The sequence below is a fragment of the Emydura macquarii genome, unplaced genomic scaffold (genome assembly GCF_026122565.2).
Source record: "Emydura macquarii macquarii isolate MOO-44397 ecotype Brisbane River unplaced genomic scaffold, CSIRO-AGI_Emac_v2 contig_2422, whole genome shotgun sequence".
Lineage (NCBI taxonomy): Eukaryota > Metazoa > Chordata > Testudines > Chelidae > Emydura > Emydura macquarii.
The window spans coordinates 12,194,819-12,216,883 of record NW_027132559.1 but is presented as its reverse complement, the minus strand read 5'-3'; the positions used below and the strand labels follow the sequence as shown (position 1 = coordinate 12,216,883).

Genomic DNA, 22,065 nt, shown 5'->3' with positions numbered 1-22,065 from the left:
TCACTTGAAGAAGTTACTTACCTGTAACTGGAGGTTCTTCGAGATGTGTGGTCCCCTATTTAGATTCCAATACCCGCCCTCCATTCCCTCTGCTGCAGACTACATTGCTTAGTGGTAAGAAGGTACTGGAGTGGCATTGATCCACACAGTCTCTTATAGCCTTAGATGCAAGCACACAGATGATGCATGTGCAGGTCAACAGACTACCACAGAACTCCTAGAGCATGCTTTGATTCCTTCTGGGACAGGAGCCTCTAATGATTTTTAGGCTGCTACGATATATAGTTTTATCCATCTAGCAACAGAAGACTTGGAGGCTCTGATTCCCTGGCATTTCAGGTGGAAGGACAAGAACAGGGGCCAGATCTTGTAGATTCTGGACACCTAAGAGATTTTTCAACACTCATCTGACCTTTTAGGTGTGTCACTCCTTTTCAGTTGAATGTTACTGTTTTGGACAGAATGAAGGAAGCATAACCTCTTGGGAAGTGTGGAAGGAAGAATTTACTTTAGGAAGAAAGGATTTTGGTGTCCTGAGCACCACGTTGTCCTTGTGGATCATGCAGTAGAGATTCCTGTATAGATAAGGCTGCCAACTCAGACATTTGCTTGGTGGACAAGACAGCTACTAAGAAACAAATCTTAATAGATATATAAAAGGTCAACACTGAAGTCAGGGGCTCAAAGAGATGGCTTATCAGAGCCCTCAAAACTAGCGGAAGGTCCCATTTTGGAAAGAGTGGACTGACAATGGTCTGGCTAATTGGACTGTTTGAAGGAATCTGGCTAGCTGTGAACTGTCTGCCAGGGAGTCAAAGGATACTGCAATTGCATGTTACTAACAGACATCTGACCATGTACTGAGCTGAAGGCACCTGTTTGTCTTCATGGAGAAAGTCCAGAATGTCTGGATTTCTGGGATTTGCACTGTGCTTTTGGCACCAGTTGCCAAATATGGACGAGACAGAGGAGTACACTTTTAGTGTCTATATTCTCCTAGACTATAGCAATGTCTTAATGACTATGGAGGATAGACTAAGACCTTCTAGTGCTTCCCTCTCAATAGCCAGGCTTAACCAAAGCCGTTTTGGGTTTAGGTGAATAAGAGGACCTTGCAAGAAGATGTCCTATCTCCAGTGGGGCTCCAGTGTCAGCTCTTTCCATTCTGTGCACCAGTCTCCTTGGCAATGAGGAGTTATCAGTATTACCATCACCTGTCCTCATTTTGTTTTCTGAACCACCTTCCCCAGGACTGGAAAGAGTGGAAATTTGCAAAGTAGGCCCTGTCATCTGCCGCCTTGGTGAAGTATTTTGACCTCTTACTGTTCATATGATTCCTAAACAGGTCAATTGAAGGGAGACAATGTCTGAACAATTTAAATTGAAAATCTTTCAGACACACTCAGAGTTGTTGACCCTCTGGTTGTCAAGCCATTCTGCTTTTTGGTTCTGGTCTTCTCTGATGTGGATTGCTCAAAAGGAAAGGAGGAATTGTTCTGCCCATCTCATTATATCCATTGTCTCTGTGTGTGGTGCCAGACTTCTTTCCCCTTGGCTGTGTAAATATGTGATTGCTGTCATATTGTCTGCTTGAATCGGGATGTGGTTTCCCCCTTAAAGGTGGACTGGAACTTCTGCAGGCCTAACTTGAACTCTCTCAACTTTGGGAGGTTTATGCTATAAACCTTTTCCGCCTTGCTCTAGCAGTTCTGGGCTGTTTGGCTCTCCAGTGCCCTCCAGGCTGACAGTTGCAGGGACTCTAGGATCTTGAAGGTAGAGTGGCATACCTTGTGACATTGTCATGGGCTGACAGCCATTGTACCGCGTTAAACACCTGTGTTGGAACTGTACTTGATTTTTCATGTGTTCTGGGGAGTGGTCTCACACCTTTCATAGGAAGGCTTGAAGACTTCTGAGACGTGATTGTACCCATGGAGTGATCCCAGTGCATGACTCCAGGAGTCCTAGCGGTTGGAGGCATAAAACTATGATAGAGTTCTTATCGCTCTGGAGCAAGAAAATAAATTACCGGATGAAACCAGAGAACTTTTCTTGGCACTGATGATGAAACAGAGCCTGGCAGAGATTCAGCATCTGATATGTGGCCCTGTGTGCTGTTGTCTGCGATGGAGCTCTGATCAGAATGTCATCCAGGCAGGGTTTCAGGTCAATTTCCTGCAGCCTGAGTCTGGCTATTACACCATCATCTCTCTAAAAACCCTGGGGGCCAAGGACAGGCTGCCAAAGTGGACTACTACTGTTCATTCCCATCTGTGTAAGTTGTGCTGAACCGTGTTAGTTAAAAATCATGTTACCAATCAACTTTAATATCCATTATCTTGTTATTTTGACTATGTAGATGAAGCTTAAATATTGAAAAAAATTGCATCTGAAGACTGCTTCATGATACTCATATACCTGATCAAATATTTTTGGTTTGACATGCAGTTTTGCTACATACTGATTTTACTTCTTTCACATGGAATTTAAAATGCCAACAGCTGGAGCCATGGCAGGAAGCTTTTAACTGGAATGTATTTTCTTTACCCCCTCTGAGCTAGGGCACGGCTGTAGTAGAGAGTTTATAGCAGTGCAGCTGTACTGATGCAGCTGCAGTGCTGTAAGCTCTCTAATATAGCCACTCTAAGTTGACAATAGCAAGCTCTCCCATCAGCTTAACTGCTCCAGCTCCCATGAGCAGTATAAGCTATGTCAGCAAGAGAAGCTCTCCCACTGATATAGCGCTGTCCACACCAGCGCTTATGTCGGGATAACTTATGTCACTCAGGATGGTGATTTATTCACCCTGCTGAGTGACAGGAGTTATGCTGACATAAGCTGTAGTGTAGACAGTCTTACTTAGACTGAAACCATTGCAATACAAATGTAAGTTCTCCACAAGACCATAAAATCTAAAAGTTTTATTATAAATTTCAACATTAGTAGACTACAGCTTTGTATAAGTAACAAGACATCTGTACAAACTTGCTCTCTTAAAATTATGATCTGATCCCAAGCTTTACTATAATGCAGCTATATCAATTGAGGGGTTACAATAAGCAGGGACTGATATCTAGTATTCAAAGTCAAATAATTCATATACTGCTTACCTTTTTACACCAGAGATTCTCAGTATGCCTTCAGATAATAGACTTCACAGTGGAGTTCAAGAAATTATTTTTCCCCCAAAAAGAGTTTAAATAGAAACTATTGCTGGGTAGCAAGACTGTTTTTATAACTAACAAGCACCATAGCAGTTACTGCTTAGATTGTTATATCCATGATCTTAAAGTGATAAAGATGTGTTCATCTGAGCCCTGCTGAAATTCTCATGGAATCTATATTTAAAATAGTCTATAGTATCATTTGTCTACACAAATATACAGTTAGATTTTCCTGGTACACAGGACATTCGGTATAACGGTAATAACAAATTTTGACAAGCATCAAATTTACATAGCAAATTTGTAAGTCAAATGTTCTTTGCCTCGGAACTCCACAAGGGGATGCGAAAGGGCTTCTCAACGACATCCAACAAATGCCTCATTGTATTTGGACAGCGATTTCTTTTTAATAGAACTGCATTTGGGATCTCTTTTCTGCTTGAAAATTGGAGAATTCAGAAAACATGTATCTGTAAACGGATCTCCTCTTCTGAGCTTCCTGTCAAAATAATTTAGAAGTTATTTGTGCAGAGTTTTAGATGTGACACATCACTATTTTCAGCTAGAAAGATACATGTAACAATCTATCTTGAGCAATAATTCACTATTAATATCAGACCTTCAAATTATTAAAATTCTTACCAAAGCCTTTATTTCCAATAAAATAAAATCCCAAATCCTAAATGTTCCTTGTCGTAAGAAAAATATTTTAATATATTAAACTGGACAATAAAATATACAAACCTGCTGATATTTGGTTCCTTATAATTCACATTAACAGTACACCTGCGTTTCTGGCTGGGAACTCCTAGTTTTTCATCAATACTGAAAAATGGATGAGAGATTCTACTTTTTGTACCAGAAGATGAAGAGATGTTGGTGACATCGCATAGGTGAAGACGAGATATCTGAGAAGCCTCAGTTTTCCCTGTTGAAAGAATTTTCAATGGGATACTTACTTTTGGCATAGATATGCTACTGTTATTTGTTTAAAATTAATTTATATAGTACATATTGAGAAAAGAATCGAAAGTTTTCTCTGGGAGGAAAAAGCACTAAAGCTTAATGTAATTGTATCTAGTAAAGGGATTTATGTCCTAAATCAGAATGAGAATGGAGCAGAACAGATTCCTCTTTTCTACTGCTTTTTTCTAAAGACTACTGCTTTGAGAGACGCAGAATGAACTTCTAACTCGTCCTACCAAAGTGCTTCAAACCTTGTCCAGGATAAACTACCTCCAAAGGAGAATGGAGGGCAATTTCATTTCCATACCCATTTAAACCTCAGCCTTTAAGAATGCTAGGAAACCATGCTAGTTCTGGGGACATCTATCCACTGAACTGAACTGACAACATGTCACAAGCTTCCAACAGAAGATATGACTTTTGGTCACTACTGACCTCAGCTGCATTTTAATCAGTGTCCTAGAAAAGTAAAGGCTCTGATGTTCACAGCATTGACAGGTATGGGACTAAAGCTATCAGTAATTCAGGTATAGCAGCAACATTTATTATTGTCACAGAATGCGGCCTTTGCAAAATAAGAAATGCTAAAGAATTCCACCGAAGAGATTCTTTTAAAAAAGGCAATCAAAAATTGAGAAATGTCTGGAGTTTACAAGCTCCATCGGCTTCTCCAACTCTGTGCAAATATATGCAGGTACATGGTCCTGATTGATAATGCAAATTCTATAGCCATTTATATTTAAAACCCCGCTTTTGTTACGTTATATTGGTTAAACTAGCAGTTAGCATTGTAAATAAAGTGTACTTTAGCAATTGATATACTTACCATCTCTTTGCAGAAATGCAATAAAATATTTGAATCCATAAAATGCTATATTCATAGTTTAAGGCCAAAAGGGACCTTTATGATCATATAATCTGACCGTCTGTATAACACAGGTCACAAAGTCATTCAGCAATTTCTTCATCAAGCCCCTACCTTCTGCTTGAGGTATACCATACCTTTTAGAAAGATATCCCAGTGTTGCTTTAAAGCTCATGAGTGAAAGAATCAACCATAATCACCTGCCCCTTAATAAATTATTCCAATGTAGTTATCCTATTAAAAATTCACCCCTTATTTCTAGTTGGAATTTGTGTAGCGTCAGCTTCCAACCATAGGCTCTTATTATGTGGCTCTTTAATCTAGCAGAAGGCGGCATATCTGAAACTTCTTCCCCCACGTAGGTACTTGTAGACAGTGATCAAGTCACCTCACCTTGTTAGATATATTAAATGGATAAAGCTTAAAGTCTTTCACTGTAAGTCATGTTTTTCAGATCTCTAATAATTCTTTTAGCTCTTTTCTCAATCCTTTCCAGTTTTTCAACATCATTTTGGAATTGTGGACACCAGAATTAATGTGCCATATTCAGAAATAATACTACCTTTCTCTAATTCTACTTGCTATGTCCATGCTTGTACATCCAAAGATCACAGTAGTCCTCTTAGCTACAACATTGCAGTGGAAGCTCATGTTCTTTTGGCTATTCACATGACCCCTAGATGCTTATCAGTGTCACTGCATTCTAAAATAGTCTCCCACTGTGTGACTTTGTTCCTAGATGGAGACCCTGGCATTTGGTGGTATTAACACATGTTCAAATGAGCACACATCCTTACCAAGCAATCCAGATCACTTTGTATAAATGACCTGTCCCCATCATTTACCACACCACCACTTTGTGTGTCAACTGCAAATTTTACCACCACTGATCTTATTCTTCTTTTAGATCACCCATACAGACACTGAACCACAGTGGTCCAACAATGGATTGCCATGGAAACATTAGCAATACTCTTTGGATTATGATTCCCCAGTTACAATTATGTTTTGAGATTTAGCAGTTAACCAGTTTAATTCATTCAATATGGACTACCTGATTTTGTACAGTGCTAATTTTTAATCAAAATGTCACGCAGGACTACATCAAATGGCTTACAGAAGTCTTAAGTATATTATGTGAAAGACACAAGTTTGTTGATAAAGGTAAACTCATTGAAAAATATCAAGTTTGTTTTATGGAAAATAGGTCCTATCACTATTTATGTTACCATTCTTTACCGATTGTATTCCATATTAGCCTTTCCATGACTTTGCTCAGGATCTATGTCAGGCTAACCTACCCAGGTCATCCCATTAAACTCTCTAAATATTGGACACGCTTGTTTCCGTTCTTCTGGTACTTCCCTAGTAAGCAAAGATTTGTTTAAAAAAATCAACATCAGGGGTATTAGAACTTCAGTTTGATCTCACGTATCCTGTCGAAGCCGATCATACAGCACCAGCTACTAACTGATGTGAGGGTGCTCAAGAGCATTATCTTTGAAAAAGAATAATGGAACTCCAAGGATTTTTGTTTTGTGGTTGCACAGCATCTAATACAATAGGGTCCTTGACAGTGACTAGAGCTCAGAGGTGCTAGAGTGATACAAACTAGTCAGAGATGGCAAGCAGCAAGCAAGCAAGCAACAAAAAAACAAAACCCCAAAACAAAAATTTACCTTTAGCAAAATCGCAATGCGTATTTCCAGAGGAAGAATTCTTATCTACTTTTGGTACTGTATCCATAGGACATAGAAGAGAATGTGATTTTACTTCATCTGCTTTCATCACTGTGCTTGACTGAATTTTTCTGATCATGGAGGTACTATCCACTGGAGTACCTTCAACAGTGCCTGCAATTTTAAACAGATTTTAGAAGAACCACTGAGTTGTGCACTTCATCAGTTTTTTTTATATAGAACATTTGACAGTACACATATCCCCCTACATCAGTAAAATATGTAAAAGCTTACATACGGTTTATGTATAAAATTAGAGTACAATTTTTCATGCATTTAGATGAACTATTACAAGGGGAGCTGCAATGAGTAAAAGGAGACACTAAACTTAGTCTAGTCAATTTTTAAAAGGAGTTCAAGTACTACACCCTGCTCCAGAATCCCTCTGCCCGTCTGAGTTTGACAATATTGCCAAAGTCAAAAAAAAATTAAGTGCTCAAAACTTTCCTTAATGCAGAGTCAAGATTGCTTAGTAGTGCTTTGTGCTCTTCCCGAACATCAAATCATCTATACTCAAACCTCTGAAAGCCAGGAAATACAGTTAAGTTAAATACTAGCCCTGAAACATAACCCTAACTCTGTCTTCCTTGAGTGATGCCCCAACATTAGGGATGTTAGTAAAAATTAGTTTAATTAAAAATCCATTTAAACATTCTAAAATTAGAACGTTTAAACAGTTAAACGCTGGAGTTGAGCAGTGCTGTGTTCAGCGCCTCACTGCCAAGTGAGAGCTGCCCAGCTGCGGCTCCCCCCGCTGCGGTAGCTGGGCAGCTCTCACTTGCGGGGAGCTGAGCCTCCCCGCTGATTAATGTTGAATCAGTTAACCTTTGGCATCCCTACCTAACAAGCCAATAATATACATTCTTTGTATCCCCCTGCTCTCCCTCCAGCCCAAGACCAACCCCTCAGTTCCCTTTCCTACCAACCATCCCCACTTATCCCATCTACCTTTAGCCATAGCCCCTCTCTTCCTAATCCACCATTCCCCCCCTTGCTCCACGGCTGCTCAGCATGTTCCTCCTCACTCCCTGCTTTGTGCCCCACATTGCTCCTCAGCCACGGGGGTGGGGGGAGTGGTCATTGTACAGGGAGATGCTCACCCATCCACCCACCCTTCTGCATCTGGACCCCCCTCCCATACCAAACCCCTCCTGCTGTTACTGGGGCAATCTCGGCCCTTGCACTTTGTCAGGGTCAGATGCAGCCTCATTGCCACATCCATGTCCCCGGGGGAACTGCAGGTTGAGCTCCCATCTCCAGGCAGCCAGCATGTGCTCCCAACTGCCATGCTGAAGCCTCCACATTATTTATTGACAAAATATGCAGAATTTTAAAATATTATGCACAAAATTTTTAATTTTTTGGCACAGAATTCCCTCAGGAGTAAACTGCTTAGTATAATCTTTCATCTTCCTTCAATTTAATTAATGCTAATTTCTTGTCAATACTGCTAAAGTAAAATCAGAGTCCACATACGGATTTTTGAGCACTTTAAAATATCACTCAAACCAGAAATTTTGGACTCATGGCAAAATTTCCCAAAGGAGTCCCTGCAGAATGAGCCAGTGAGCAAGGAACATATACAACCCACATTCTCTAAAGGAGGGGTTCTCAAACTGGGGGTTGTGACCCCTCATGGGGTCGTGAGGTTATTATGTGGGGAGTGTCATGAGCTGTCAGCCCCTGTGCATGCCAGTAAGAATGGCATGGCACGGGGGGAGGGTTGTCACAGCCTGAAACATCTTCAAAGGGGGTCCCCGCAAAAAAAAGTTTGAGCACTCCTGCTCTAAAGGCTGCCAAGGGTAGGAGCTCAGATTCACAGTGCTTGGGTATAACCAAGGTTCAACGATCACAGCACATCTCCTGGAGCAACCCAATTACTGTGACAACAGTCTGCCTGGAAATTTTTTGATTGGTAACAAAAGTTTAGTCATCTTGCACATGTATGTTTCATTCTCTTTGGTTCAAGCTAGACACACTCCAGTCCAGAATTCCTAGTTTAACGCCAAATAACTTCAGCATAATCCACTGAATAATAGTAGATAAAGCAAGTAGTGTGATTTTTTTTAAAGCTGATAACGTCCTGTTAAGGTCTTAATTTTCTATAAAAACAAGTTATTGCCTGGTACATTATAGCACAATTTATGCTACTTGTACTTTTATATTTATCCTTTTGGTCTTCTGATTTCCCTCATCCCCAAAACACCTTCAAATATGTTGGATTTGGGAAAAATTAAGTGCCATCAAGAAATGTAGCATTCATTCAGTTAAAAGGAAATTAACAAGAAAATGCACTTTAAAACTACAGCTTATCCCATGAGAGAAATGTTGACATTTACAAAAATGCATCATGAAATTTATTTCAATAACTTAATAGTTTTAAATGCTTTTAAAATTTAGCATGTTTCATTAGCTAAAACAGCGATAAACTACTACTAAATAGGAAAAAAAATTGCAAAATGCTTTCCAAAAAGGACACTTACTGAAACATTTATCATTTGATGTAGTATTCTTAGTCTCTTTTTTATTACTGTTTTTCTGTTGCTGGTGTACCACAGATCTTTTAGATTGTGGTCTTGTACGGACTGGACTTCTATCATTTTTGCACACTGAACTGTTCCTGTATTTTGATTTACTCCTGTAAGGCACATAGGGGCTGTCATCAGAATTCTCTTCTGAATTACTTGCTTCACTGCTGTGTGTTTCGGATTCAGGTGTATCCTTATTTTCATCCATGTCACTGTCACAGTAATTCATCTTGTTTTGTCGGAAAGGTGTGATATGGACATTCTCCTCAAATTGAAAATCGTAAGCTTTACTGGAGCCAACTGATAAATCCAGTTTCTCTTTGGAAGTTTGTTTAGCCTGGCTTTTCTCTCGTTTTGATCTTGTTCTGGAAGACTTTTTAGTTCCTTCCAATTTTCCTTTTTGTACTCTCTCTCTTCTTGTTTGAGAGTCTTCTCTGCTTTTAAGCTGAATTTGTTTAAGTTTAGGTTCTGCAGCTGAGCAGTTCAATTCAGTGAATGTATCTGCCTGATCCAACATTGGCTCTATGTTAATCTTGTTTTCATTCAGTTGAGAAAGACTTGGCGCTATATTTTCTATATTACTTTTCTCTAGACTTCCCTCAAGTCTAGTTTCATCCTGTTTACGAAATACTCTGGTCAAATCAGCCCTTTCTGAATGGTCAAGATCATGCACATGAATTTTCATGTTTGAACAGCGACGTCTTGTAGACACATTTTTTGGTAATATATTACCAACGTGCCTATCCTCTTCATCCGAAGGAACGTTTTCCAGCTTGGCCTGTAGGTTGTCCAGATGAAAATCATAGCTTTGTCCTTCTGATTTAAGAAGATAATACATGTCAAACTAAATGCTATTGTACCTGGAGATGTTTAATTTGTTTAACAAATCTGACAAATTTTAGAATTTTCTACAGGCAAGTATGATCCATGACATAAAGACAACCAAAGTAATCCCTTGAACACAGCCTCAAGAAAGTAATTTACAGCTGGACTTAGACTTACTGAAGTTTTTTTCAAGACAACTAATTTTTCCTTACGTGCTTGGAAGATACAAATAGCGCACTCAGTACTTTGCCTCATGAGGGCTCAGTCTTTAGTCATGCCTGTTTGTCAGGTCAGGGTTTTCTTAAATGTTTGCATTTTAACAATTACGTTTATATGCTAATGAAAAAATCTTAGCCTGTATGCCTAATTCATTCTATCAAATCATTCAGTGGGTAGTGAAAGTTAGTGTCTCAGAACACTCCAGTTGTTTAAGAGCTGCTGCCTTCAAATTCCCACCTCCCCCCAGCCCCTTTATTTAAAAGAACTGTCCTTTCCTGGCCTTTACCTTCATTTTGAGGCCCTTTTCACTAGTTATCAATAGGTTTTTACATTAGGACATACCTCATGCTACATACTCTCCAGGAATGAGAATTTTGTACATATGGTATCTTAACAGAAGGGAAAATACTTACCTGCTATTCTGCTTCTCTCAAGACACCTTTAAGATTATCACTGAACTACTATCCTCCCCTCTGAGTTTGGTGGCTTTTCATTTTTCTGATTGTACTATACCCGTATGTTAAGTTTCTTGGTGCTCCCTTTGAGTATAATATTTTTCAATCAAATGTTTGGTGATTGGGCAAGGTTAAACCAATCAGGAACTGACTGGAATGTTCAACCGATTGTCATTAGTAGTTCAAGGACACATAACCACTTCTAGTTGGGCTAGGTTGGCTCATACTCCCATATACTATCATTGCCCGTATGAGCAGGAAAAAAACCTTTTTTGGGGGGGGGGGGGGTTGGGGTTCTGCCTCTCTCTTGCTAGGAAGCTAAACCCTAGAAGTGAGAACTCTGCATTGAAGATATTTAAAGATGTAGTTGCTTCACTTCTTACCTTCAGAAAATATGCTGCATTTAAGATCTAATATATGCTTTTGTGAAGAGGAAAGAGAGAAAGCTCTAGTTAAGAGTACATACAGAAGAGTTATAACACTTTTCAAGGGTCAGAATTTTGCAAGAGCAATCAGAAGCAGGAAAGGAAAGGAAAAATGGTTTATGGAATCATCTCAAAAGCCTTAATTATGTTTTGAAAGTTACTTTCATCTGCTGCTTCAATTTTAGGAGGAAGAACCATCTCTAGTTCAAATTTAAATTTACTTACCAGTGTTTGATGCTGTTTTAACAGAAGTGGTATTTTCAAAGGTCTGCCAGGAATCTGACACAGAATAAGATGCATTCTTTGTATCAGTATTAGTCTCTATTTCATTTCCATGCATTTCACCTTCTATGCTAGTATTTGAAACAAGAACACGTGTAGGAAGTCCCCTAAGAACAAGAGTTGGAGTTTATTTATTAAGCATACATTTTAAGGCAATGAATTTTATTTTATAACAGCTTCACCTCCCCTTAATTCCTGCTACAAAGATATTTTGTAATAATCTGAAAAATGATTTCCCACACCAATTCTGTCTGAAACACCAACTCTCTCATTTGAGAACTACATCTAGGAGGTACATCTTTGTTTAATTTAAAATTAAACTCTTGCACATTCTTTAACTTAAAACTTTCAAATCCATTTCTACCATCATATTCTATCACCAATACGAGAATTTATCTACTTATAAAAGTAATCAGTTTCTTACAATGATTAACACTAGCAAAATTTATTTTTATCTTTAGAAAATGTTTCTGGAAGAGTGGTGACTGCAGTTTGAGTGCTAACTTGATGATATATACAGGATTGTGGGTAACTTCATTCTAGTGTCTATTTGTAAACATTTCAGATTGCTCTTGAAAACGTGACTGTTGCATTTTTGCACGTCTGTCTACCAAACAAACTATTTCTTAAATTGAAACTTTTTTTTTGGATGAAGGATAAAGGAGATCTGTTTAAATATAATGAAGATGTAATTATGAACTGGTCTAGCAATAGTGCATTATGCTGCTATGTAGGAATTCAGGTAGAGTGTCTGAGTTCATATCATGCCCCAGGACAACAGATACTGAGTGCATCTGGAAACAGTATTGTCCTTCTCTCAAGAGCTAAGTGTTGAGCAAAGCAAACATTTCCAGATGTTCCAGGGGTAGCATTCCTTGGACCAGAATTTTTTGGGGGTGGGAATTGGAAAATTTGGGGCAGATAGTTTTTGGAGAGAAAAAAGATCACTGAGCTTCCTGGAAAGATTCCCCACCCCAACAAAAAAAAAGTCACATTTTCATTGGCCAAACATACAAATAGGTTTCCAAAAACTTAGATTTCACTTCAGAACAGACATTAATGGCAATATATAGGTACATTTTGTCAAACATCACTGCTTATCTATCCTTCATCATTATTTCATGAGCAAACAGAAGGATACTGATCATAAAGTTACTACAGTAAGCTTTACAAAGATAAAGATTAACGCATAAAAAAGCACTTACAGAGAACCAGCTTGTCTTAAAATACTGGAGTCGTCATCTTCAAGAACTGAGGGACACATCCTATGGTTCTGTAGACAAAATAAATCTTACTGTGATGAAGTGGTAATATATAGTCTGTTACAAAACTCTAGCAGAGTCACAAATTAATGGGACACCACAACACTGAAAAAAATCACATTTCTGCCTGAAAATTTTGTACATATAGTTAGTTACATGTAACACATTACTATAATTGTTAGAAACGAGCATAGAATTTTCACTTTGTTTGCTCTGCACATTTGACAGCTTCTTAGTGGATGGTCAATTTCACTGTTTCTCCCTTATTGAAAAAAACTCAGACTTCAAACAGAGGAGCCTCTAATTTTTTAGATAAGAACTCTTTAAAAAAATTCAGGATACACTATTTAAAAGAGACTGGAATATCTTAAAATTAATTGAAAAAAATTATGCTGATGGCATTCTTCTAAGACAGAATTTGCTTTTTGGTTATAAATTCAGTGTAATACCATGCATCCTTTACAAATCATACAAGTTGTCAGCCTAGAACTGTATATTTTTAATCAACAAATAGTTTAAAGTTAAATGGTATTTTAGTAACCAAATAACTAGAACAAATTATGATTTATTTCAATGCTTTTTCTTCCAGCTTTTGGACAACAGTAAAGCTACAAAACATGATGGGCCAAATATGGCCCGAGATTTTTTAAACAGATCATGCCTTTAGGATATTTGTAGAGGGAAAATGATGAAGAACATATTATCAAAAAGAAACCAAACTGTCAAAAAATCAGAATTCAGATGGACATGTTTTCAAAGCAGGAGACAGGCACTCCTGGAAAAAAAAATAGTGTGCATGTAGTTTGTACCTGTACCTTTTTCCAAAACTGGAAATCAGATAATACCTGTGTGCTCACATGCGCTGTATCTCACTTGGAAAATTTACCTGAAAGTTTAAAATTTATCGGACGAGTACATTTTCTCAGAATGAAGATTTAGAAAAACCTAGAATCCAAAGGAATATATCCCTCCAGATACCAGTTTTATAAACGTCAAACTGAAAATGTGGGAATGTACCTTGACTGCTAAATGTTATTGTAATAGTTGTAGTTCTATAAACTTTTTTTAAAAAAAGTCCTAACAGATTGCAATCCATTTTTAATAGCTGTTCTTATCCTCTTAGATAATAGATTTATGTATCTGTCAAAATCTCCCTTAAAATGGGCTAATGGAGAAAAACATACACTGAATATGTACTAAGATATGCATAACAGTCTTAAGTAATTGCGTATCTTTATTTACTGTACTTCCATCTCACCTTATTCTCTGAACGTTTTCCCTTTGCAAAAGATTTTGAGACCTACAGGTGAAAAATGCTGATAAAGAGCTAAATATTATTATTTTATTTGTTGATGATAAGTTCTGCATCATATCTACAATTACACTGTAATCTCTGCAAGGCAATGACTATCTAGCTTATCTATCTAAAAAGCATTTAACATCTTGTGGATGTTGAATTAATAATAAGGGGTGGCATTTTTGTAAGCACCAAAAGTGACTTAGGAGCACAGGTCCCACTGAAAGCCAATTGGACTTATGCTAAGTCACTTTTGAAAATCCTACCCAAGAACCAAAGAAACTACAATCCACAAAAACAGATCTGTATATAAGAAAAATACATGATGGACTTACAAGATCTGTGGAACACAAATCCTGAGCTGGAACAAGAAGATCAGCTGTGTTGAGTAAGTTTTGAGTAACTTTAGAAATAATCTTGCTCAAGATTGACAATTTGGTCTAATGGGGAAGAAGAGCAAAGAATTTTACTATAATTCTATTCAACAAGCAATATAACACTCTCACGCATGCCATTAGGTTATTTTTCTTTTTTTAAAAACAGATAATGCCTTTAGGATACTTAGGATGTCTCTTTTTTAAGTGTAGCATGTAAACTATGCTATACAAAGAAAAGAGGAAGTAATCAAACAGAAAAGAATCAGTTATGGCTTGGAAAAGAAAAGTAAAGGGTGGCAAAAAACTGGAGTTAATACTTAGATTTGGTTGAAGTTGTTTAAAAAAAAAACAATGGGGTTCTTGCAAAAACAACTTTTTTCATGAAAAAACTAGTTTCACAACATTTGGATTTTCACTGAAAATTTGAGAACCCCAACATCAAAAAAAATTTTCCAGGGGAGGGGGGAGAATGTTCTGACCTGTTCTATTAATGCTGCTGCTAAGGTGAGTAAAAAAGACTTATAAATATGTTTGAAGTTGAATAAAAGCTGAACTTCTTTTAAAAATATATATTAAACAGAAAAATAAAGAACAGATATTTGGACAGGTAGGAAATACCTGATACTATTATAGCAATTAGAGCTGGCTGAAATTTAATTTCTGGTTTAGGAGAAATGTAGACATTTTTAATTTAAAAAAAAAAATTATTTGGAACAAAAACTATTGTAAAAAAGTTTCTACAAACCAGAATTTAAAAAAAAAAAAAAATCATTTTAGAAACACCAATACATATGGTTGTTTTGAAACAGAATGCTCCTGGGACCCTGGGGCTGCTGCCTGAAATCAACATGATTTTTGTCATTTTCACCATTGCTGGTAAAACTGACAAGAATAATTTCAGTTTCTGTTAGCATCTCCCAGGGTCTGCTTCTCTGGGGCAACTCCACCACAAACCCCAAGGCGTCCAGATTCCTGGGCCAGCTAGAGAATCTGGAAGTGCTGGGGTCCCCTGGCCAGAGCAGTCCACATGCCACAGCAGTCCCAGAGCTGTGGACCTGGAAGCCAATCCCAGGACTTCCAGGCTCCATCACAGATAGCCTTGAAATCCTGGCATGGCAGGCTGCCCTGGAACTGTGGAACCTCTAGAAATCCAGGGACAGTCCACATGACTGAACTGCAATAGACTCTAGAAGTCTGGGCTATTAGCATCCCGCTAAGCTTTGGAACTCTGCCTGTGATTTGGTGAAAGTTCACTGAACCTGTACCATATTTGCAAAACCTTCTGCGTTCAAAGAATCGATGTTTTCCAACTGAATAATTTTGTTGGAAGTTTTCTGACAAGATCTAACAACAATGGCAAACGAGCTTCCGTGAATTTTTGTTTATTGCCTGTGACTTTTACTAAAAATAACTGACGAAATCTTAACCTTAACAATGGCTTTTGATAACTCATTGAAATTGAGTTAGATGTGTAATACCAGCTCATAGATTGAAAGTTAGCCAAGTAACCATAAATGGGTGGTGATAAATAATGTATCAAAGTGTGGGAAGAGAGAAACATCACAAGGACGGGTTACCTTTAATTGGAGTTGCAGGGTGCTGAACACTTCTGAAAAAGTCAGGCCATTTATATAAAAGGTGCCTAAATAAAAATTTAGGAACCTAACTTCAGGCATCTATTTTTGAAAATCCTGATCTTAGTTTTTGAAATCCTTTCACAGATGTACACACTTTGGAGTCAGATTTTATCCACTCATGGATAAGTGTGGCTACTACAGATTTTAACTGGTGCCCTTCACAGAGGGCATAACTCAGCTCGGTGTTGCATTTATACATGCTTTATTTTCAGCATTTCTAATTAAACCAACGTATTGATTGTTGTTTAAGTTTGATTGATACTAGGGTACACTGATCACACAAGTACAGCTCCACGAAAGTGTTTAAATTAATCACTGATTCGGCTCATGATGTTGGGAAGCACTATTTCTGGCTCCTGCAACAAATAGATATTTGTTTTTGAAATAGATATTTACAATCTGGGAGGAAATTTCCACCATAGAGAACTTGAGCAAATTCAAAACTAAGTTTTAACCCAGGCAGGATTTTCAGGCTGGGGGGAGGGGGAAAAGGGAGGAAGAGAGGAAGGGTTCAGTTTAAACAATTACCAGTAAACCCTTCACTAGGGAAAATCCCCTAGTAAGAGTTGGATTCAACAGCTGATTTTGAGAGTTGCTGAGCTCCCCTTATCTTGCATGGATTTCAACTGAAGTTGTGGGTGCTGCACACCTCTCAGAATCAGGCCCTAAAACTGTTATGGTCTTTTATCAGGGATTTGGCCCCGATCTTACAAAGATTTAGGCATATGCTTAACTCTATCCATTGTTAGGATGTCTATTGACTTCAGTGGGGCTTCAGTGCATAAATCTGCAGGATTAAAGCCTTTCAAAATTCAACCTATTTCCTACTAGAAAAAAAGAGATTATTACAATGAAAATACCTCAACAGGTTCTTTCACTTGCTGTGAGTTAAGTTTTCTTTGTAAAACAAATATCTGAAACTTCAGATACTGATACTCTTTCTTTAAATACAGAATGATATCTTGGGCTTCTTTCATTTTGGCTTTTTCCTCTTGCAAAGCCAGAGCTAGTGCGCGATTATTTGCTTGGAAGCTTTTCAGTTGCACAGAACTGTTTGCTGAAAGAAAATAAACAGTACTTAGAAATGTTAAAAATGTTACTTAAAAACAAACTTATGGAAAAATTGTGAAATAAAATAGTAAAGCATCTTACTTGCTGTTTTGCAGTTTGTAGCTAAGACCTGATTAGTTTTACCCAACTTTGCCCATTTTTTATTTCTTTTCTCTTTCATTCGTTCTTTTATATCATCCAGACTATCCTTAAAGGGCCTTTTCAAGCATTTTTCTCTGCTCATCTTCTACCTGAAGAAATGTAAGTGTAAAGAACTGATTAAAATAGTTCAGAATATATACTTGCAAACAGTAATTTATATGACATCCTGCACTATGAAAAAATCCATTTTAGTTCCATCAGTTTTTAAAAATGAGTGCAGAAAACCAATTCCTCAGCACAGACACAGCTATATTTATAAAATGTGAGATTTAGTACTGTTATAAACATCTAAATATAGTTAGACTGTAGGAGATACTTGAAAAACCTTGACTTATTGCTTCACTATCGGTTGCTTGATTGAAGTGAAACTTTAAAGGCACCATGGGGGGGGGGGGGGGGGGATGATGATGATGATGATCACATTTCCACCTGAAAAAGTGCCTACTATTACTACAAATAATACCTGAGAGTAATAGAGCAGAAATTAGAGAATTTTTTTTTAACCTTTTACATTTGACAGCAATTGTGTATTGCCAGCTTTATATTTTTGTTGATAGCCAATTACATTACTCACCTGAAAGTTGTAAGACCCATGTTCAAGTCTCTGCTTTGAATCAGGTAGAGAGAAGAAACGAACCTGGGTCTACCACATACTGGATAAGTTTCCCAAATCATGGGACTAAAAGTGATAGAAGGCAGCATTTTCTCCTCTGGCTGTTTTGTGAATGGTGTCAGAGTCCTACTGTGATTCTAGTCGTCTTCCTCCCCCCCCCCACAATAACAAAAATTGGGGATCCAAACTATTAGTGTCAAATTCATGGATAGCATTGGATAACCTGAAACCGCATTTTTCAACAAACTAACTATTCGTCCAAAAAGCTTTGCCCAGCTCTATTCATGAGTGCTCTTCCCCAGGCTCTAAATACATGTCTACACTGCAATTAAACACCTGCCACTGGTCCAGGTCAGCTAAACTCAGGCTCATGGAACTCGGGCTGGGGGTTGTTTAACTGTAGTGTAGACGATTGGGATCAGGCTGCAGCCTGAGCTCTTGGACCTTGCCCCCTTGCAGGTACCCGAAGGGCACGTCTACACTGAAAAAAGCCCCACTGGCTGTGAGCCTCGGGGCCCGGGTCTATAGACTTGGACTCATGCTACAGCACTAAAAATAGCAGTACAGACCTTCCTGCTTGGCCTCTGAAACCCAGCCAGGCAAGTGGGTCTGAGCCCAAGCTGGAACATCTATTTTGCTATATGGAGCGCCAGAGTGTGAGTGTAAGCCTAAAGACCTGGGCTCTGAGACTTGCTCCTTGTTTTTCGGTGTCAGTGTACACTAAAACGGACAAGACAGACTCGGGCTATGTGCACAGAAAGGAGGGACGCGGTTACGATTGCTGAAGCTGGCTGAGCACGTCAGGTCTCTGAAGAGAGCAGGACAGCCTTTACCTTTTTATTTAAAAAACAAGAGCGGACTGGGTAGTTAACGGGCACGATCGGACAATGGACCGTTCGGCGGTCAGTCGATTGAAAAGCATTGGCGGTGCCTCTTTATGCACGGCAGAGCCACAGGCGCGCGGCGGAAGGAAGGCGGCCCGAGGAGCAGCTCTCAGCGTCGCCGGATTGTCTCCAAAGGGTACGTGGGGCTACAGCGCATCGCAAACCCCGGGCTGTGGGTGGGGCCCAGGCTCGCGGACTTTCCAAGCCCACGCTTGCCGGGCACAGAGCTACAGCCCGGCCGTGGGCTTCCAGGGAGCCGGGAAATCGGGCCCCGAGCCAGGCCCTAAAAGACCGCGGGGCCAGGCAGGGAGCGACGACCCAAGCCGCCGCCGCCCCTCTGCCCGCTGGGCCCCATCCATCCCCCCACCGTGTCCCGGCACCCCGCCTCCTGACTTGCACGCTCGGCCCGCGCAGCAGCGCCACTAACCCCGGCCCGCACCTGGGTGGCGGCGACGGCGGCGGCAGCCACCGCTTCTTCTCGCGCGCGCTCGTCTGTTTTGTTTTAAACTCCGAGTCTGACCGGCAGGGGCTGGGCTCGGGGCACCCCGGCGCTCTGACCGTTGGGCGGATCTTCCTTCTTCCTAGTTCGAAATTCTCCGCTCCCCGCGCCCATTGGCTAGACGTCACCTGGCCGTTCACGCGCGACGTCACCGCGCGCAACCGAGGGCGGCGGGCGTTTCAGTGTTGCTGTTATCATCCGGGTTCTTTCTAACCCTCGGGCCCGCCTCTTCTTCCTGCCGCTTGGGGTCGGCCCTGCTACCAGTAAGCGCTGACTGACTGAGCCTAGTCCGCACTTCGCTCCCTGTAGCTCCTTCCCTGCTTCCTTAGTAGCTAGCCCTGCCCTCAGACCTTCCCTGCCCCCCTCCAGATCCGCCCTCCCTCAGCATGCCCCCACTCCCCGCTGTGCCCAGCACGTCTCTAGATCCTCCTTGCCCAGCACCTAGGCCCCCACACCCTTTCCAGAGCTTCCCAGCGCTGGCCCACGGGCTCTCTGCAGATCCTGCCCTGCACATTCAGACACCTCCAGATCCTGCCTGCCCTGTATGCTCACACCCACTGGTACTTTGTCTTACACCAACACCCTCCAGTTCATACTTGCCTTGCTCACATTTACACATACCTGTGGGCAAACCTGTCCTGCTCACACATACCCTCTCCAGTTCCTCTGCCCTACACACACAGTTTTATCCTGGTGTTTTACCTTTTACCCCACACCTTTCTCCCCCTTGACCTGCACATACACACGCATATTTCCATTTCCATATCTCCTAACCCATGGATGTACATCTCACACACACACACAGCAACAACCTTCAGCTTGCCCTGTACACACTAACGCAAATCATTTACTCCCCTCCCCATATATGCTGCTTGTCACTTACGCATCTGCCTCCTGACAGCACAGGGGTCCACCTACTTCTCTTAGGGCACCTATTTCTATTGGGAATAGTGGGAGTAAGTGACCATATTTGGTAAGGATAGCTTAAATTCTTAGTGCCCTTGAGAAAAAATGGGATATAATGCCCACTTTGAAAGAAAGTAGTTCTCAATGTGTATCTCTGAAGAACAACATTTTGTGGGTCAGCCGCTGCTGAAGGGTTAACTTTCAGTTATGAAGACTAATGGGGAAATAATCATTGTTATTTAACTTTCATCACAGTTCATTCCTACAAAATGAGATAATGTCTGATTACACTGGTTTGTGAGATCTGGACTAGCTGACCTGTTTAGCTTTAAGCTGTTTCTTGAGCTGGAGAGGACTGGTAACTTCTGACTTATGAGATGCAAAATCAAATGCAAATGAGTGATACACAATAATGGAGCTGGTGACCCCATCCTGGTAATTAGTGTATTGTTGCACTCAACCAAAGAGAAGTCTGAATCTGCTCCATTTGATTTTTTTCTGGAAGATGTTTTACAATTACTATTTTTCTATTTGCCCATTTGATTGTAGATACAGGACTATAATTTGTGAGACAGAAAATCATCTTCAAACTGTTGGAATTTTTGTGACTTGTACTTGGGTTTATTGTTGGATATCAGCTCCTCAGATATTCCATGTTGATTTACTTATTGCTTACCTATTACTTGGAACATTTTGTGTTTCTTAGTCTTCTCATTTCATGATAGTGGGCCTGATTCTCCTGTTGCTTACACAGGTTTTCACTATTGTAACGCCACTGACTTCAGCAGAGAATTGACCAGCTTACTTTGAGCATATAGTTTTTTGATCTAGTATGAAAACGACCTCATAGGTGAGATGCCGCATCATGAGCGTTTTAGAGTTTGACATGCAATTCTGTAAGGCAATTGGACACGTTAGTGCTCTTTTTCAATTTGTGAATTCACATGAGGCCAAAACAGCAGAACTCTGGCCCTATGCTTACACTTTTCTACTCCCATGTGTCCCAAATGAATGTATTTTTTCTTTTCTAACGCTACCACAGGTGTTCTGCCTTTAAAGATCAGAATCTCTAGAACTCTGCCATTTAGGGCTGACATAAATATTTTGCTTTTGGCCAATCAACAGTTCATGGTTTCCAGCAATGAAAGTAATAGGGAGGTCTGGTATCCCTTAGTTTTGTCAATTACTTGTTTAGCATAGAAAAACTGAATAAAGTTGTGCTTTAATTGAAAAGTCTTTTCTCATTCCTAACCAACTGCCTCACTACCCGTGATTTTTTTCAGAGACTACTGATATCAAAGGCATAATTTCTTGTCTCTTTCTACTTGTTCTTGCTTCTGACATAACTTTAAAAAGAGTTTGAGGGGTTATTCTAGATCTCACTTTGTTTTTAAACATATAAATTCTATGTTCTGATAATCTTTTATTCCTTTTAACAATAACCAAGTTGTGCTCATTTCTACATAATTCATCATCTTGAGACATTTATATCTTTGTGTTACTACACAATTAGATTGTTTTATTATTTTGTGCTATTTATAAAATTTTATTCTTAAGCAGTCAATTTTTCTAATTCAAATAGCTTTTTGCTGTAAGCAATTTTACATTTTTCTCTATGGAGACTGATAATATCTTCTGTATCTAGAGTGACCTGAATTAGTTTTTTGCTACTACATGTGCTAACATGACAAAGCAGTTTTAAAATGATCAGAGTTGGTAGGGAACTAATAGATGTACACCCTCATCTGGGCTTGATCCCACTTCTGCTAAAAACCATGGAAAGATTTATTTTAATGAGAGTTGGATCAGACCCCTGAAGCCTAAATGATTTGTAAAAGAATAGCCTTTTATAATTTAATGAGGTTCACCTTGGAGTTAAAAAGGTAATGCCTCTATGACCAGTTAGATAT

At 39.5% G+C, this 22,065-nt stretch overlaps 1 protein-coding gene across 4 annotated transcripts; it reads right to left on the bottom strand.

The window, feature by feature from the left end:
- Window positions 1-2,912: 2,912 nt before the first annotated feature.
- Window positions 2,913-19,473, bottom strand: SGO1 (shugoshin 1). Of its 4 annotated transcripts, none has more exons than XM_067561630.1 (10): window positions 19,178-19,473; window positions 17,194-17,342; window positions 16,902-17,098; window positions 14,363-14,467; window positions 12,674-12,741; window positions 11,412-11,575; window positions 9,218-10,078; window positions 6,675-6,848; window positions 3,909-4,092; window positions 2,913-3,663 (listed from the first exon to the last, which is right to left on the bottom strand). In XM_067561630.1, exons 2-10 carry the CDS (start codon window positions 17,333-17,335, stop codon window positions 3,522-3,524), a joined length of 2,037 nt encoding a protein of 678 aa, XP_067417731.1. In that variant the 5' UTR covers window positions 17,336-17,342; window positions 19,178-19,473; the 3' UTR covers window positions 2,913-3,521. The 4 variants fall into 4 exon arrangements, with proteins under 4 accessions (XP_067417731.1, XP_067417732.1, XP_067417734.1 ...); XM_067561631.1 differs by having other exon boundaries at window positions 19,190-19,473; XM_067561633.1 differs by having other exon boundaries at window positions 19,271-19,473.
- Window positions 19,474-22,065: the final 2,592 nt, after the last annotated feature.